We start from the raw sequence: 19,782 nt of genomic DNA on the forward strand, positions 1-19,782 counted from the left end.
TTATTGGAATCCTTTTATACGACATACTTGGTGTTCTAGTTGTAACTCTATTGAGATTTCCCAGCCAAAGAACAGACCGCAACTATCAGAAGCTGCCTAATTGTTAACGAAAGGGTTTGGCTTTAAGTGACACACCCTCCTCCTGAGAGCAGGAAGAAATGCTGTTTGGGGCGCCTGGGTGGCTTAGTTGGTTAAGCCTCTGACTTCAGCTCAGGTCATGATCTCGCGGTTCATGAGTTCGAGCCCCGCATTGGGCTCTGCTGACAGCTCAGAGCCTGGAGCCTGCTTCAGATTCTGTGTCTCCCTCTGTCTCTGCTCCTCCTCTGCTCTCTCTGTCTCTCAAAAATTAATAAACATTAGAAGAAATTTTTCTTCAAGAAATGCTGTTTAATGGCTATATATGTGGTGATTAAATTAGGAAAAGCTTGATAAAAGTGGTACAGAGACCTCCTGTCACTGAGGTCAGAGTGAGTCGTACATGAACACTGTATTGGTTCTCACTATTTAAACAACTAAATTCACCAAAACGTTAAACGAGTATAAAACATCTTTTTCACGTAGAACAAATATTAGATGAAATGAAACTATTTCTATTTACTCAAGACAGTTTCCAGAGTAGACGCATTTATTTTTTAGATGCAAATATACCACCCCTCAAGACATATGAGATCATTGTCATTTCTGAGAATTACGTCTGCCAGAGAGAACCGCGAGCTCCTTGATTCATAGGCCTTAATCCTTCTGTGAGAGCCTCAGTGCTTCACGCTGGAAACATATCAGAGAAGGGCTCTGGAAAGAAGAACCACTATCAGCTCAGAAAAGAAGAGTTCCTTATGCTTTCTGGGTTTAGTGAGATCCAACTCGTTTTCCACCAAACGCTAACCTGAAGTAATAATCTTAACAAAGGCCAGTTCTGATTTTTCTCTCCTACCCACATAGAGCTCCAACATGACAGAATGCAAAATTAATGGCCCCATGTAAACTAATGTTGCAGAAACATCACATCTAATTTTTTATCTGAAATAAACAATACAAAATGTAATTATGTGATTGACACTAAAGGTTGTGATTCTTAAGTACTCAGTTTTAGAAAAAGAAAAATATATCAAATACTGTATTTTTTTCACACCCTTAAAACATAAGGTTTTTGTATAAATTAAAACAGCACTTAAATCAAACACATATACAATACAGACTCATGAATTGCAATAGAAATCCTTGAAAAGTTTAAACACTTAAAAAAGTAAATAAAAGCAAACAATAAAAATACTGCAAATAATTTATAACCCTATCGTGTTGTTAAATCTTAGCGCACAGTACTGGATTCACAGTAACAAGTAGAGCTAAAACGAACACTGAGGTCACCGTACGTAAGATGGTGATCCTCAAATGCCATTAAATACTTGCCTTGAACTTGTGGGGTTTTGGCTTTCTAATAAATACATAATAAATATCTGTAGCGCACGGTCCGTGTCGAGCATTTATCTTTCTCCGTTTGAAAGTCTTTCCCCAGAGTCCCACTGTCGGAGGGCCATCCCGGCGGGTGGGGGGCAGGGACTCTGCAGCACGTCCATCAACAAAGCCATCTTTGTATCGATGTGCTTCTGCAGTTTATGTATCCGCTGATCAATGTAGTCCACAAGCTTCTTTTCCATCAGTTCCATATTTTTAGTAAGGACCTTTTCCAAGTAGGAGCACACAGGCTGCTCTTCCGTGCTACAAATAAATTAAAACACACACACACAATATAACAATGATTCCTGATGTCATCACAAAAGCAACCAAACTCTACTAAAACAAGCAGCCAACACACATTGCCGAAATCTGCCTCCATAGCTGTGCTGTCTTCGTACAACATTATTTCCAGGTTCCAAAAATACACATGGAACAGGCAACCACAACCCTGAGTGCCCAAAGTATTCTGAATCTTTAATTCTTTAACCATCTAAGCATACATTTGAAATGGGAATATAAAAATGAAGAGAATTTCTACCCTCAGAGAACAAGTCTTTACAAAGGCTCTGATTTTAAGCTCCAAATCAGAACAGATACCGTCCGATTTTTTAAGCTCTTCACATGTCTTCTAAGAACTTCCCTAAACAACCCTACAATTTAAAGTTTTGCCTTTTGTCACCATCTAAGCACCAGAAAGTTCTTTTCTAACCTAATGCGAAAACATGTAGAAATGAAATGTACTGGACTGGGCAAACAGAAATAAAAATAGTAAAAAGCACTCCAGTTCCTCGAGTTCACCACCAACCAACGAACACTTCAGAGTGTGGTCCACAAAACCCTGGGGTCGCCATGACTTCTTCAGCTTCCATGAAGTCGCAAGTATTTTTATCCTACTACTAAGATGTCATCTGAACTTTTCATCCTCAGATTCTCATGAAGGTACAGTGACATTTTCCAGAGGCCACATAAGGTGTAATGTCACTGCTCTGATAATCAGCACAAGTTGTGGTTGTGTATTCTTCTGTTTCGTAGACTTTCCTAAGGTAGTAAGCTTAGGGCATAAATATTTTTTTCAGAGATTAACTCAGTTTGCTCTTGGTACCTCTATGGTCTTACTAGCTATTGATGATATATACTATAATGCAACATACAGGAGAATGCGACCAAAAAAACTAACATTGATTTTATAAATTTAAAATAGTACCATCGTTATGAAACCTTTTTAGAAAATATATTTTTCATAAAAATTGTCATATTACTATAGAAGGGGCTTATTATTTTTAAAGAAATGAATTTTTTATATATTCTACACAAATAAAGGTTCTTCAGAGTCCTCAATATTTCAAAGCGTAAAGACCAAAAAGTTTGAGAACACCACTCTAGAATATAGGAGGGGTTTTTTTAAACTGTGTTTTGTTTTGTTTTGTTTTTTTCCAGATAACTATAGATATCACAGGAAGTTGTAAAGACACTGCCCTTCACCCACTGGTCCCAATGGTTACATCTCACCTAACAATGGCAGAAAACAAAACCAGAAAACTCATGCTGGCACAGTGCACGTGAATGCCGTTCTATCACGTGTGCACACATTCTTGTGAACACCAGCACAGTCAAGATGCACAACTATTTCTTGACTAATGATCACCGACCATCATGCTGCTCCCTATGGTCACCTCCACTCCCCTCAGCCCCTCCATCGCCGACACCTGACAACCACCAATGTGGTCTCCACGTCTAAAATCTTATTTCGGAAATGCCGTACAGATGTAATCATACAGCGTGTGGCCTCTTGAGATTCTCTTGTCACTCAGCGTAATGTCCCCAGGACCTAAGCTGTTACGTGTGTCAGTGGTTTGTTCCTTTTTATTGACTAGCAGCCTGTGATATGGATGTGTCACAGTTTAACTGTTCATCTATTTTAAGACATTTTGCTTGTTTCCAGTTTTTGGCTATTACCTAGAAATAAAGCTTCCATGAACTGTGCATAGGTTTTTGTGTGGACATAAGTTTCCATTTCTCTAGGAATAATGCTCAGGAGTAGGATTGCTGGGTCATGTAGTAACTGTTGTTTCCTTTTCAAGAAACTGCTACAGTATTTTTTATAGTGGCTGCGGCATTTTTACCCCCACTGGCAATGTAGAAGATCCAGTTTCTCCACATCCTCATCTGCATTTGGTATTGTTACCATTTACCGTGTTTATTTTAGCTTTGGATAACCGTGTAGTGGCATCTTGCTGTGGTTCTAATATTCATTTTCCTAGTAGCCACAAAGTCAATGATGATCATCTTTTCACCTGCTATTTGACATGTGTATCCTTTCTAGGAAAATGGCTCTACGTCTGTTGCCACCTTCTGATTGAAGTTTTTCTAATGTGAGTTTTGACAGCTATTTATTAAATATAAGTCATTTGTTAAACTTGTAATTTGCAAACATTTTCTCCCAGTCTGTAATTTGTATTTTATCCACTTACCTGGGTCTTTTATGGGCAGAATTTTTAAATTTTGATGGGATTCAAGAGATCAAAGTTTCCATGACTGTGATCTTGTGTCATCTAAGGAGTCTTTCCCTGGTCTTAGGTCCCCAGGCTTTTCTCTTATATATTAAGAAAGTTTTATACCTTTATGTTTAGCTGTTATGTCCACGGTAATTTTCGTATAAGGCATTTAGGTCATGGTTCACTTTTTGCCCTTTGGATATCCCATTGCTCTCGCACCACGTTAAAAAAAAAAAAAACAAAAACTATGCTTTTTCCACTGAATGGCTGTTGCACCTTTGTCAAAAAATCAGTCAGCCATAATTGTTTAGGGGTACTTCTGTGTGCTCTATTCATTTTTTTATTTGAAAGTAAGAGAGAGAGAGCGAGGGAGAGAGGGGCAGAAGGAATGAGGGAGAGGGAGAGAGAGGAGATAGGGGGTTGGGGGAGAGGGAGGGAGGGGGGAGGGAGGACGGAGAGGGGGAGGGGAGGGGGAGAGAGGGAGAGAGAGAGAATGAATCCCAAGCAGGTTCCATGCTCAGTGCAGGGTCTGACACAGGGCTCAGTCCCTCGAATGGTGAGTTCGTGACCTGAGCCAATATTAAGAGTTGGACAGGCATTTAACCAAATGAGCCGCCCAGGTGCCCTGTATTTTCACATTTTAGAATAATCTTGTCTACATTTATAAAAAACGTTTTTGAATTTTGGAAGGAATGCCATTAAACTTACAGATCAATTTGGGGAAAACGGACATTGTTACTATTTTGAGTCTTCAAATTCATGAACATGTATGTCTCTCCATTTATTCTGGTCTTCTCTCTTTCATCACCTATCTTATAATTTTCAGTCTATAGATCCTACACGTTTTGCTACATTTTTGTTTTTGCAATTATTTTTCATAGATTTATACATTTTACATTATTTACATGTATTTTTATGTATCTCATCTTCTCTGGAGCATCTAATTTTGTCTCAGAGCACACTGGCTTCATAAAATGAGTTGAGAGGTCTTCCCTTCTCTTTTTTTGGGAAGTGTTTAAATTGGGTTCTGTAAAGGTTTGGTAGAATTCTCCAGTGGAACCACTTGGGCCTAAATATTTCTTTTATGTTAGTTTTCAAACTGTGAATTCAGAACTTTCAGTGGTTATAGGACTATTCTGTTTATTTCATCTTAGTTGAGTTTGGTAGTGTGTGCTTTTTTGAGGAATTAATCCATTTCTTCCAAACTGTTAAAGTTATGAGCATTAAGTTACTTGCAATATTCCTTTCTTTAAGAAGTTTATTTATTTTGAGAGAAAGAGCGTGTGCACACACGTGTGAGGGGCAGAGGGGAGAGCGAGAATCCCATTGTGGTGCTCGACCTCATGAACTGCGAGATTACAACCTGAGCCAAGATCAAGAGTCAGATGCTCAACTGAGTCACCTAGGTGCCCCATTCCCTTTTTAAAATGGACTTAGAATGTGTAGTGACATCTCCAGTTACATTCTTTATATGGGTGATTTATATCTTCTATCTTTGCCTGTATTGCTAGCCAGTCTTACTAAAATTTTGTCAATTTCATTGAATTTCTTCATGGATTTTCTTTACTGTTTCCCTGTTTTCAATCTCATTGATTTCCATTCCTTGTCATTCATCTTCTTTCTATTTGCTTTAGGTTTATGTTGCTAGGCTTCTAAATTACAAATTCAACTTCTTGAATGGTTATGTAGGACAATTCTGATTATTTCGTGTTTGCTGAGTTGTACTTTTGTGTTATTAAGACCTCTCCTCTCTTCTAATGTAAGCATTAGTGCTATCAATATTCTACTCAACACTTCTTTAGTAGCTGCATTCCACGGTTTGATCTACTGTATTTTCATTCGTCTCCAAGTATTTTTAAAATTTCTAATGGGATTTCCTTTTTGAGCTGTAGAATATTTAGAAATGTGTTGTTGAATTTCTAAGTGTTTGGACCATTTTGCTGCTGTTGTTGTCTTTGTTATTGATTTCTAGTTGGTTTCATTTATGGTCAGAGAATATACTTTGTGTGATTTCAATGGTTTTAAAATTGGTTAGGCTTACTTTATAACTCAAGAAATAATCTTTGTGATTCTTCCATTGGTACTTGAAAAAAATGTGTATTCTGATACTGTTGGTGGAGCCTTCTATATGCCAATTAGATCTTGTTGGCTGGTATGTAATTCTTTAGTTCCAAACTATTCCAACTGCCTCACCATCAGATGAAAACTCTAAATTAAGGGAGATAAAACTGTGGCAAAGTGGGTAAGCCAAAACTATGACCTGAGTCCTGAATTCCTGAATGACAAACTACACTTATGTAAAGGATAGGGAACATACTAAATTCTTTTTTTTTTTTAATGTTTATTTTATTTTTGAGAGAGAGAGACAGAGTGTTGTGGGGGGGAGGGGAAGGGACAGAGAGAGAGGGAGACAGAATCTGAAGCAGGCTGGGCTCTGAGCTATCAGCACAGAGCCCAATGCAGGGCTTCAACTCACGGACTGTGAGATCATGACCTGAGCCAAAGTCAGATGCTTATTAACCAACTGAACCACCCACGTGCCCCAGGAACATACTAAATCCTTAACCATTGCTTAATCAAACCTGTGCTGCTAAAATATGAGACTATAAGATCAGGGGATAAGAGCCGGTATACTACAAATAATTATTATCCAAATATATATAGTTTTGATTATTCCAAGATTAGCCCAGGTCAAACATGATCTACAAAGAAAATCTATTATAATGACATGCTTAACATACCGAGCTCAAGAACAGAAAAAGCATAAATAAATAAAAACACAATGTAAAGCTTATGAGTCTACAACTCCTTGGTACTCATTCAAACAACTTTCTACTCCAACCTCTCTGAGGTTATAATCCTCCCACAAAATCCCCGAGAAGTGCTCAAAACCTCCACTTCCAGGCACTTCTTTCAAAGCAACCAATTCTACTTTGTATAATAGTTATTCCTTGTAAGTGTGTTAATGGTAAAATGTGGAAGCTCCTAAAATTATCTTTGGAAACACATTTTTAGGCAGTGTGCACGGAAAAAGTCTGTTTCCCTTCAGGCCATTCACACACCTACCTAATCTAAACCACATCTGTCTCAAAATAAATACTTACGCAACACCAGCAATGTCTCCACCAGCCTTAGGGACGGTTTCCTGCCACTTGGTGTTACGTCCCACGCGGAGATGGCTAACTTGACTACATAAACTCTGGAGAAAAGGCAGCAAGTCAGAGTTAGGTATATTCGAGTTGTCACTTGCTTTCTTTGGTAGGAGAGAAGAAACCGCATTTTTCAGGTCATTCTCAAGAAGAACATGGCTTGGTGACACAGTTTTATACTCGTGGAGGCTCGTAGCCTTTCCGCCACCGGGTGGCTGCAGACTTTGATCGGTGCAAGCTTTCAAGTCTTCAGTCACGTTTCCAGAGGTCAGGCCGGTTCTGAAAGGAAAAGGCGTGGACGGGGACTTGTCCAAGGCCCCCGAAGCAGATGATGACTGCAGGTCAATCCCACGTCTGTAGCCAGGATTTCCCAAAACCGACTGAAGCCGCTCGCCAATGGGAATATGATTCTGAGCAAGGTAAAGAAATACACGTCTCTGTTAACAGTCATGACAGCTAATTTTGGGGGTAATGACTGTGAGGCAGGCAACGTGCATTCTTTCATTTGACCCTCAAAACGTCCACACGAAGCAGGCTACGATTACTACCCCCATACTGAGTGGAGGAGACCCAGGCTAAAGGTCACTTGTCTACGGTAACACAACTAGTTAAGTGGCAGAACCGGGGCATGAACCTGGGCCACCTAACTCCACAGTCCAGGCTTTTAATGATTTCTCCGTAGTTTCTCCCTAAAGGAAATATTAAATATTACCATGCTTGGTAAAACTGCATTAACATTCACGTCTCCGCTACAAAGGCCTCCTTAATTTATGGTGATAAAATATCCTACTCAACTGAGTCACAATAATTGATAGTTTTCTTAGAATTGAGTATCATCCATCAAGTTTCACATATAATAAGCTAACCTAAGGAAATCTACTACTAGCTTATCACAAAAGACACGCCAGATAGCTTACATGCTCTAAGGTACTGATGATGTTCCATCGGTACATTTGTGACGTCTACAGTGACTAAAATGAGCAAACTTTTTGGCTATGTCTGCCTTAATGATTTGCGGCCTCAACTGAACTGGTGCTATGTTATTTCATGACAAGATCCTGGCTCACTTCTGTGATGAGGTTACATGATCTCCCATACAGGGCCTGTTTGTGCCGCACTCTTGGATTCTTCCTCAAGAGAAGAGCAGAACTACTTCTAGCGGACTTGACTCTTAAGTTTTAGGGCTCTATCCTAAATTCAAAATACAGAACTCTATTACACATTCTTATCGGGGGTATCATCTCATACTTACTGTTGCTCAATACCCAGTGAAAGAGAATGAGAAAAGTATTATTAAGGTTAGCTAAAGAAACTCAGGATATACATCTTCCAGATAATCTAAAAAAATGATTCCTGGATCATGCCAACCCCAAACTCAATTCAGTCAACAAATATTTACCAGAAATTGACTTTGTGTTTCAGGCATAGGAAATGAGACAGTGAACAAAACCAATGAAAATCACTGACATGTGGAACCTATAAGGGAGTAGGAAACAATGGAAGGAAGGAAGGGAGAAAGGAAGACAATATATCATGTGGACAGAGACAGTGATAAGTACTTAGGGATAAACAATGCAGGAAAGGGGAATAATGAAAGCCAGAGAAGATGGTGGTGTAGGAGTAGGGGAGTCTCCACAGAACTTCTGTTACTGAAGTGAAGAAATGCTCTAGAAAGAAATGTGTTCTTCTATTGAATCCAAGTTTTGAATAAGCCTTAAATTAAATTATTCCAAGAAGATGAACTGTATACAATTATGTTATATAACTACATGCATATTATATATACAAATTATGTGTAAGTTTTATATAAATTTGTATATAATTGCATGTAATTATATGCAATATAATTTTTCTATATTTTGTATAGAATTACATACATATTATATATATAGCATACAATTATACAAATGTATATATATAAATTACATATGTAATTCTATACAAAATTTTTAAAGTAAACAACTCTCCTCTGGTGGAAACGAGCTTTACTCAATCATGATGACAAAGCTAAATGATTTTTGGTAGCAGTATAACAGAGCAAAAATACCTTAATGACAGAAAATTGAAAAGTCTACATAAACAGCAGTGAAATCAACGTCAAAATTGCATATGACAATTACTTTGGCAGAAATGTTAATTATAAAAATCCAAATGTTAATAAGGTATTTGCTATGCAAGGTTTTCTTTTCTGATATATCAAATTTTGATTATAAGAAACTCACTGATTATAAAAGTTCATATTTTTTTCAAATAAAAGCTCTTTAGGTGATTTACCTTTCCTCTTTGTATTAACTATCAAGGAATTCAGAGGTAAGTCTATGTGGCAGTGCAATAAATAAACAAACTTTAAGTGCTAGTGGCTATTCTATTTCCTGTCGTTTGATTTCACTGAATTCTTAATTTTCTTGTACATTGGCCTTACAAGGTACAACGAGCCCTTTTAAAAGCAGGCAGAAGGGGGTACCTGGGTGGCTCAGTCGGTTAAGTGTCCCAACTTCAGCTCAGGTCACGATCTCATGGTTCATGAGCTTGAGCCCCGCATCGGGCTCTGTGCTGACAGCTCAGAGCCTGGAGCCTGCTTCGGATTCTGTGTCTCCCTCTCTCTCTGCCCCTCCCCTGCTCATACTCGCTCTCTCTCTCTCTCTCTCTCTCTCTCAGAAATAAACATTAAAAAAATTTTTTTAAAGCAGGCAGAGGGATATGTATGAAATAATTTCTAACAATGGATCCATGTCATGTTATATGGAAAACAATTACAGAGTAGCCTCAAAGAACATGAAAGCATTCATGTAGAATTATGTCTATACATATATATGAATATGTAAAAAACTATTGTGTATACATAACTTCATATATGCACATGTATATACCTCCAGGCTTGTGAAAAGTTGTTTATCTCTGAATATCCGGTCAGATATCTGAAAGGATTGACTAACTTTAGTTATCACCTTGAAAAAGCAAGAAAAAAAGATATTTGTATTTCAAAGGTGAAAAAAGTAAACCGTGTAAATCTTGCACACCTGAATTTGTTCTTCGAGAAAATGGGGCACACCCTTTCACTCAGATAACATTAAATGAAAACTACATGCGAGGGCACTTTGATATAGTATCCCATTCAATTTTTCCAAACGATAAAGCAAAAACAAATCAAAGCCAGCAAATTTAAACTTCAAATGTAATGAAATAAAATACGACTTTAATAAAACTTTCAAGAACACAAGCAACCCCATAGCCCAGGTGAAGCAGGGAGAGGCGTAGGACTCCTAACAAAGCTTCCCAGGTTGTTTCTTTCCCCTTCAGGACAGGCCCTGCCCAAATTAATGTAGGAAGGTGTGTGCGGTTATACAACTTCCATAGAAGGAATAGTTTTGGTCATGAAACATCCCTACTTCATTTATTTATTTTTTAAGATTTTATTTTTAAGTCATCTCTACACCTAACATGGGGCTTGAGCTTATAACCTGAGATCAAGAGTCGCATGGCTCTACCAGCTAAGCCAGCCAGGAGCCCCAAAATATCCCTACTTTATACTCAACAAATAGTTGATACATGACAATAGCTTACATGACATTTTCCCGGGAGACATTCCATAGACTCTGGTTTGTTAATAATATGCAATCCTAGAAATCCAGGTATATCATGTAAGAATCATCCCATAAATAGAGCCTCCTCACTTGGAAGAAGTCTTTTATTAGCATGTTTAAAAGAAGATTTAACTGGATCACTTTTTGTCTTCCCCAAACGTCCTCATATACAATGACTTAGTGGGGGGAGGGGGGAGGGCACAGCATGTGTGTTGGATGGAAGGACGTGCACGTATTTCTACAAGTACAGAAAACTCCAGGATACACACCAGGCAGGGAACAGAATGAGAGCTGGGAAAGCACTTTTATGATTTACTTAATGCACTTTTTGTTTAATAATATAAATTATTGTCCAATTGGCTAAAATACAGTGTGTAAAGTGTGCTGTTGGTTTTTGGGGTAGATTCACGTGGTTCATCGCTTACCTACAACACCCAGTGCTCATCCCAACAAGTGCCCTCCTCAATGCCCATCCCCCATTTTCCCCTTTCCCCCACTCCCATCCACTCTCAGTTTGTTCTCTGTATTTAAGAGTTTCTTATGGTTTGCCTTACTTAATTTACTTCTGAACAGATTGAAATTCAAGGCAAAGAAAACATGTATCTTTGGAATTAAAGAATACTTAAAAACATGGCCAAAAAAAATCTATTATCCATGTTATCCCTTTTTCCAAAGCTAAGTTTTTAAAACATAAAAATTGGTCCATGAGCTGACTTTAATTCCTTAACCCTCTCTGATGTTTCCAAAGTCTTGCACACACAAAAAAATTTCTTCTTGTTTTTACATTTTCAATCTCTGTCTCCATAGGATCCTTGTCCTCAATCATTTGTTTTTAAAATATACTATGCATAAGACTCACCAGAGGATGCCTGCTTGAAATACTGATTCCTGGAAACCACCTTCAGAGTTTCAGGTCACTGGCGACAGCCAGTAATCTGTATTTTATAAATATCACAAGGAATTCTGATACAGGCAAGTTCCTTATCTCTACCATTCTTGAAACAAACCCATATTACCCTGGGACCTCAACATTCCAACTACCCCCATTTAGTGCCTAATCCCTCAAAATCTGGTTTCCACTTCATGGTTATTCAAACTGACCCCGTGAAGATCTCTAAGGAGTACTCAGTTGATAATCCAAATCCTATATATCGTATACTTATCTGAAGCCTTAATCAAGACAGACCAGGTCCCTGTTCACATGAAGCTTACATTTTAATGAGATAGACCAATATATAAATAACAACAAAATGATCAAGAAGGCTCTGATGAAAATATGATACAGATTTGGAGGAAAAAGCTATTTTAATTATTTAGTTTTCAGTTTAATTTTTATTCATTTTGAAAGAGAGAGAGAGGGAGGGAGAGTGTACAGGCACGGGGAAGAAGTGGAGAGAGAGGGAGAGAATCCCAAGCAGGCTTCATGCTCTCAGCACGGAGCCCGATGTGGGGCTTGAACTCACGAACCATGAGGTCATGACCTGAGCCAAAATCAAGAGTCAGACGCTTAACTGACTGAGCCACCCAGGTGCCTGGAAAAGGCTATTTTATTTTATTTTTTTTATTTTTTTTTTAATTTTTTTTTTCAACGTTTATTTATTTTTGGGACAGAGAGAGACAGAGCATGAACGGGGGAGGGGCAGAGAGAGAGGGAGACACAGAATCGGAAACAGGCTCCAGGCTCTGAGCCATCAGCCCAGAGCCCGACGCGGGGCCCGAACTCACGGACCGCGAGATTGTGACGTGGCTGAAGTCGGACGCTTAACCGACTGCACCACCCAGGCGCCCCTGTACTATTTGCTTTAAACTTTCCCATGAATCCTATGATCTTAGCAGTATTATCACTTAGATTTTGAACCTGGGGAAATTTATGTCAAAAAGATGAAGCAACACCAATAGCACAAGTACAAATGTCAGCACCAGAACCTGCCATCAGGTCTCCTGACATCAGGTCTTTCCTGCTGCTACTCGGTCGCACCGCTGGTCTCCCGCTCTCCTATTCCTTTTCCCTCTCCCTGTGTCCTTCCCAAACACAGCTACTCCTCATGGACCCTTCTTCCTTGCTCTGGCTCTCCCTTCATTTCCTTCCCCACCCTCTGCTGGGGTGCCCCTCGCAAACCTCCCTTCTGCTTCCTGCCACAGGCACTGTTGGATTCACATCCATGACTCAATACTCCCCAAATCAAACTTCCTTTCTCCCAAGTAGCCTCCTCCCTTGGGTTCCATTTATACTGTTGGGAGCCCCGTCTTCAAAACCTCAATTTCACTTTTAACTCTTTTATCTTTCTCCAGCGACACCAATATCAAGTTAGCTGTCAAGCCCTGACGGCACCGTCACCTTAGCAACTCACAACCCAGCATCAGGTTATACGTCCAATTTCAGACCCTCCTTAACTCCCACCTGGATGAGGGCAGGAACAGGCAGCTGCTCCCCTTGGGGTCCCACATCCTACTGATTCACCGTACCCTCTCATTCCTCTTATGTATAACTCTGGGTTCGAATTTCCCAAAACATAGGCAAAACCACCTATGAACTTTTAAGACAGCATTCAAAGCCCCCTATGATCCGGCCCCAAGCCCAACTCCCCCTACCACTTCTTCACCCCAGAGAAGTGAACTTCTATCCATTTCCTAGCTATATCCCGTTCCTTCTAGCGCTGAAGAGTTAATCCATGTTATTTTCTCTCTCAAACTGCATCCCTCCAAATTTACTTGCCTGGTCCCCTCCTTCTTTTCTAAAGGCCTAGATAAAATGAGACTATAAAGATCCTTAAAGATAGGCTACAGACTAATCTTTGAACTTTCTAAAGTGCTCAAAACACTGCCTCATTCACTGAGAGGGTGCTTAATAAACATTTGCTGAATGAATGAGTAAATTCATGGAAAACTGTGAAGATATGTAACAAAAATATTTTGGAAGAGGGTAAGTCTATAAAATGTTATTTTACAAAAGTAAATAAAGGTACGCATTAAATCAATATCTTTTCAAAACATTAAATCAATCTTTTTCAAAGAAAAAAACCACATCAATACATGTCCTTAAAAAAGCCACCTTTTTGAAATTTTTAACGGTTATCTGGAGAGAATCCATTTCTACCTACCTGCTGCTGAAATCTAACCATATCCATCAGTTGCTGAGCTCCAGGTGACAACTTTGACCCCATGGACTCCATGATAGTTTGGACCCTCCGGAGGTCTATCCTTGATCCTACAGCAGGAGAGCTTGTTGAAGAACTGGCTGAAACCCGCCTCATGTGTACCACAACTTTACTGATGAACACACACTGCTTTTCACCAAAGGAGAGCAACTGTTACAAAACAAAGACGTTCCAGAAAATAATGATATTAAACAATAATCACTATTCAATCAATAATCACTATTCAATCACTATCCCCTCTCTCTCTCTCTTTCTGCCCCTCTCCCATTCTCTCTCTCAAAAATAAATAAACATTAAAAAAAAAAAGGTATCATTTCAAACTGAAAAAATATACAGAATAGCCAAAAGGGACTATAATAAAGTTCCATTCACTTAAATTAATGAATAAAAATAAACTATGCCAATCTGAGAATTTAACATAGCACAGCTAGCTATAATACTATTTAATACAAAAGCACTTCCAAAGTATTTACTGAAATCCTAAAAATAAGTCAGTCTCTTAGAATTTAGGATTATAAGGGAAAGTTAAAATGGTCTAACATAACCTGCTAGTTCACACACAAAAATGATGAGGTCAGGGGTGATTTTCTGACTTGTCAAAGGGCTACCCAAATTAGTAAGAGCAAGCTTGGAACACAGCCCTTCTGGCTTCTCTAGTAGTGTCCTGCTCAACACTTTATGCTGCCTCATTTCATCCATGTTTCTGAACCAAAAGACATTTTATGTGTGATATGGACAACACAGTAGCACGTGGAAAGGAAACAGAATCAGACAGAACTGGGTTCCATGATGACTCTACTAAGAGCCTGTGTGATCCTGGGAAAAGGCGAAAACCTGAATCAGGAATAAAATGAGGGAGGGTAATAACAATGATTTCACATGTTTGTTATGAAGATTAGGTGTTAAAGTTCCCAGTACCTACCACTGAGTAAGTGCTCAAAAATATGCATCAGGAACCATTAACTTTCATATGTTATTGCTCCAGAATAAGCTCTAGTAGGTGTAGGATCTCTCTAAATCAACCTAGCCTTTGCACTCCCACAGAGTTTCCAAAGAACAGTTACAAAAAGCACTTACCTTCAGAGACAAACACAAAACCACATGTAACATAAAAACACAAGTCAAACCAGACCCATGATCCAAGGGTTATCTCCTAAGGTATCCCTACTTATTTATTTTTGAGAGACAGAGAAAGAGAGAGAGAGAGAGAGGAAAGAGAGAGAGAGAGAGAACACACATGGGTGAGCAGGCAGAGGGGCAGACTGAGAAGAAGAGAAAGAATCCCAAGCAGGCTCTGTGCTGTCAGTGCAGAGTCCGGCTTGGGGCTCAATTCCACAAACCATGAGATCATGACATGAGTCAAAATCAAGTCAGACACTTAACCAACTGAGCCACCCAGGTGCCGTTTAGGTCCTCTAATTCATCCATGAGGTACTTCCAAAGAAAGAGATTTGCCGAGGGTCACTTAACTAGTCAACAAAGCAGAATTCATATCCTGGGCCTACGTACTCCGGTTTGGTACTTTTTCTAGGCTCTAGTTTTCACTTCTGTATTTTTCATACTTAAGACATCACTCCAAATCCCTGATTTTTGGATGCTCTTCTCTAAACTTCTCTAATTCCCTTCCACCTTTCTTGATATAATGAAACCAAAACTGCTTGCAGTTATCATGACACCATATTTTCATAGAAAGACAACCAGGAGCAAAGGTAGATGAAGCATATTATGAAACCAACCAGAAAAGAAGCACAAATTACACAAACCCATTTGCAGTTAGCAACTTAGCTAAAATTTAGTGATGACTTACCTTTATTTTACAAGCATGGCTGGAAGACTCCAATTTTAAATATTTTTTGTAGAAAACAATTTCGTGCTCACTAAAAATAAAATTGAAGTTACTTTTACTTTATGATTTTCAATAAACTTAAAAACAAATTGTTTCAAATGAATAAGCAAAAAAAAAAAAAAAATGAAAAAGCAGAATCAGACCTATAAACACAGAACACAAACTGATGGTTACCAGAGGAATGGGCAGAATGGATGCAAGGGCATGGGAGATACAGGATTCCAGTTACGGAATGAATCAATTATGGAAATAAAAGGTACAGCGTAGGGAATATAGTCAACGATACTGTACGGTAACAGATGGTAGTTACACTTGTGAGCACAGCATAATCTATAAAGATGACGAATCACTATGCTGTATACCTGAAACGAATGTAACATTGCACGTCAACTATACTCGAATTAAAAAAAAAATTTGTTTTAGTTGTTTCTAAGCCATTACTTAAATCCTGAGATTCAATTAGGGTAGAATCTTTGTAGAAGAACCTAGAGAAAAATCAGGGACCCTGGGGGCCAATGTTGCTTGAGCCACCAAACTTGATTTTGGCCCAGAGTCGTGGAATCAAGCCCCACATCAGGCTCCCTGCTGAGCATGAAGCCCACTTAAGATTCTCTCACTCTCTTCTCCTCTTTCTCTCCCTCTGCCCTTCTCCCCCACACACATGCTCTCTCTCTCTCACCAAACATAAAAATAAGTCTTTAAAAAAAAAAACCCTAGAGAAATAGCAAACTATAACAGGCTGAATTGTGGGTTACATAGGCTGGGGAGGCACTGTCTTGGGCCTGTCTGCTACTTACAATAGACTTCCTTCCAGAAAAATGTATGCAGTGTTCCAGACTAACTGCCCAACTATCTTTGGAAGAGACACCATTGTACATCCATGTAGAAAAAAGGCCAAGAAGAATAAGGACTACACTGTAGTCTGCACAGTTTATACAGTCTGACTACCTGCTATGACCCTCTATCTAGTCATCTCCCTCAATTAGCTCTAAATTTCCACATTTATAAAAATTGAGAAAGGTGACCTAGACTATCTATCTCCAAGATCTTTTATTTTTTTAATTTTTTTTTTAATATTTATTCACTTTTTGAGAGACAGAGACAGAGTGTGAGGACGGCAGGGGGCAGAGAGAGGAGACACAGAATCGGAAGCAGGCAGGCTCCACGCTCTGAGCTGTCAGCACAGAGCCCGAAGCGGGACTTGAACTCACGAACTGTGAGATCATGACCTGAGCTGAAATGGGACGCTCAACCGACTGAGCTACCCAGGCGTCCCAATCTCCAAGATCTCTTAAAAGGAGAAAGTTCTATTCCTGCTGGTATGTTTTTCTCTTCTCTCCCTTAGTGTCTGGCCTCAATGTCAGAGAATCAGTAAATACCACAAACGCTGGGGAAAAACAACACTGCTTGGGGGGAACACTTCTGCATGAACAAGTTACAAACCTGTTATCCAGATCACTACAAACATTCTTGCCCCTACTGGTTCCACAGTACTCCTCTCCTAAGTATACTTCCATATTTCTTGCGGAACTTAAAATGCCAATAGAAACGATCTCTTCACCTCCGTTAGGGTCACATCTCAGGTAAAGGAAGCAGGGGTTTTCATCTTGGTCACTGTTGAGGCTTCTTTTCAAAATCACCAGATCTTGGCTGAAAAGAATTGTTCAAACTCTCACACAGTGCACCTGTCTGAACGCTGCTCACGACCCTCCTATTGGGCCACCAGGACTTCTTCGAACTCCCTCCCATTTACCACGGCGGTCCCCGCACCCTCCCAAGCACCCAACAGACGCTCAAGACAGATTCACAAGGAGATGGGCACGCCACCCACCGGGGTTTTCCCCTCTACTTTCTCCTCGACTGTGGATTCAAGCCTCTGCAGTCCTTCTCCTTCAACATAAAAAGTTCCCTGGGCACCTACTGTGCGCACAAGAGGGGGAAGCAGAATGCAACAAAAGGCAAACGCGGCTCTTTCTCATAATTAAGCTGATGGGGATTCTCGACAGTTCGTTTTTCTAACGCCCCCTCGGGTCGACAACAGAGAGGCCTCCGTCGGGTCGCCTGGGGGAGGGAGGCGGACCCCGGGGGCGACCCGGCGGAGATGCTGAGCCCCCGCAGTCAGGTCCTTCCCGCACCCCGGGCCCCCCACCCTCTCTCCGCTCGGTCCCGCCTCCCTCCCGGCTCCCCCAGGAGCGCGACCATCCCGGCGCCGCGGCCCCAGTCCCCGCCGGCCCTGCTCACCCCGGGTCAGGCGGCGCCAGCAGCTGCTCCCAGTCCAAGTCCGGGGCGCCGACACCAGCCCGGGTGAGATGGAGACTCCGGGCCAGGGCTCCGCAGGCAGCATCCCAGGAAGAGGCCAGCATCGGGCGGCGAGTCACTCCCGCCTCCTCGGCCCGGGTGTCCATGCTGCAGCCGCCAGCCGAGGCCAACCCCGGAACCTCTCTTCCACCGCTTGCGTTTCCGCCAGAGCGACGGAGGTGAAAAAGCACAGTCCCTTCCGGCTCGGCAGGCTTCAATTCCAAGACCAGCCGCTCCTTGTCCAGTGGGGAAAGAACCAGGTACCGGGGACGCGCATGCGCGCGCCAGCCCGCCTCAGCAACGCGGTTCCAAACCTGCCCGGGAAGAGCTCAAGGACGGAGCATGCGCTCCGACGGCCCCTCGGCCTACGAAAGGAGCTGTGCGCAGGCGCGGGGCGAGACTGGCGGGAACGCAGGCGGATTTTTCGACGTTGGTCCGAGGAAGTAGCAGGTGGTGTGGACGACGGTTGTCTGGCCGCCCGGGAGGGTTGGTCCTTTGAGGAGAGCCCATCGTCAGGTAGGAGTGGTGCCGTCGCTGCCGGCGACCTGGAGGCCCTGCTGCCGAGCCTCGCTGTGCCTGCGGTGGACGCCGTGGCCTTCCCGCCGACCGCAGACCCTGGGCGGTGATTCGGGACGTGCAGTTGGGGTTTCTTTGACCCCCACGCGGTCCCCCAGCACGTCGTCCCCGCGGGCGGCGGGTGCGTGGATGCTGGCAGTTTGGCTTTAGCAGGCGGAGGTTTGCACGGTGTCACCGGGCTGCAGTGCAGCCGGGGTGCCGGCCGGACGTCGCCCTGTAGGTGAGCCGCTGGCGCCAGGGCGGGACGGCGGCGGGGTGACCTGGCGCCCTCCAGCCTCGGCGCTGGAGGGGAGGTGTGGAAAGCGGCCAGAGGGGCGGCGGTGGCTGTGAGCAGAAACCTGTCCCGAGCAGAAGTGGGACCCCAGTGCTGGTGGAGTGACATCTGAGCTGGGACTTGAAGGACCTTTAAGCTTTGATTCCGGGAAAAAGGAGTTGATAGAACTTTCTAGTTGCCCCATGGGATAGGAAGGTAACTAGTGCCTCCCCACCACCTCCACCCATCCTCTTCCTGGAAAGGCTTGTGCAGGTGAGTTTTTCATTTTTTGAAAGCAAAAAGGAAATTAGGTCATAGACAAATGGAGCATCAAGTTCAAAAGTGCTTAAATGTAAAGGTACTGGTTTGCAAAGATTTTTCAGTATTCCAGATTCATTCTAGGTGGTCTACATCAGTGTTTTGATTCTAAATATTTTGTTTCCTGTGGTCATACATTAACTTTCACTCATGTTAACATTTTGGGCAGTCCAAAGGAAAATACGCTTTTCTTCAAAAATCCCAATCTTGAATTTAAGGAGTGAAATGAATGTTATATACTGGATTTTGACTTCCTTAAAGAGGCTGAATGACCAGGAGCCAAAACCTGAAGACTCCCATACGTTCAGGAAATCACCAGATCTTGTTACAAAGCTGTAGTCATCCAGGCAGTAAAGTACTGTCACAAAAACAGACGCAGATCAAATGGAACAGAATAGAAAACCCAGAAATGTACCCATAATTGTATAGTCAACTAATCTTTGACAAAGGAGGAAAGAATATCCATGCAATGGAAAAAAGTCTTTTCAGCAAATGGTGTTGGGAAAACTGGACAGCAACATGCAGAAGAATGAAAATGGACTGTTTTCTTACACCATACACAAAAATGAATTCAAAATGGATGAAAGACCCTAGACGTGAGACAGAAAACCATCGGAATCCTAGAGGAAAACAATAGGCAGCACCTCTTT

General features: G+C 41.4%; 1 protein-coding gene across 1 annotated transcript; it reads right to left on the reverse strand.

Annotated features, from left to right (window-relative positions):
• Positions 1–607: 607 nt before the first annotated feature.
• Positions 608–18,239, reverse strand: LOC112854756 (ATPase PAAT). The gene is made up of 6 exons (XM_086681089.1): positions 17,929–18,239; positions 17,131–17,337; positions 15,649–15,718; positions 13,785–13,991; positions 7,055–7,509; positions 608–1,716 (listed from the first exon to the last, which is right to left on the reverse strand). The coding sequence occupies exons 1-6, from the start codon at positions 18,090–18,092 to the stop codon at positions 1,482–1,484; spliced, it is 1,338 nt and encodes a 445-aa protein (XP_086537215.1). The 5' UTR covers positions 18,093–18,239; the 3' UTR covers positions 608–1,481.
• Positions 18,240–19,782: the final 1,543 nt, after the last annotated feature.

Source organism: Puma concolor, chromosome D2 (genome assembly GCF_028749965.1).
Source record: "Puma concolor isolate L17-30 chromosome D2, mPumCon1.1.hap2, whole genome shotgun sequence".
Taxonomy (NCBI): Eukaryota; Metazoa; Chordata; class Mammalia; order Carnivora; family Felidae; genus Puma; species Puma concolor.

Bases quoted from the DNA above. Each gene is read 5' to 3' on its own strand.
- LOC112854756 (XM_086681089.1), bottom strand. From the start codon at position 18,092: ATGGACACCCGGGCCGAGGAGGCGGGAGTGACTCGCCGCCCGATGCTG. The intron at 7,510-13,784 runs GTAGGTAGAAAT...TACCTTGCTCAG, and splicing joins TGGTTAGATTTCAGCAGCAG to AATCATATTCCCATTGGCGA. The intron at 1,717-7,054 runs GTAAGTATTTAT...ATTTATTTGTAG, and splicing joins GGAGACATTGCTGGTGTTGC to CACGGAAGAGCAGCCTGTGT.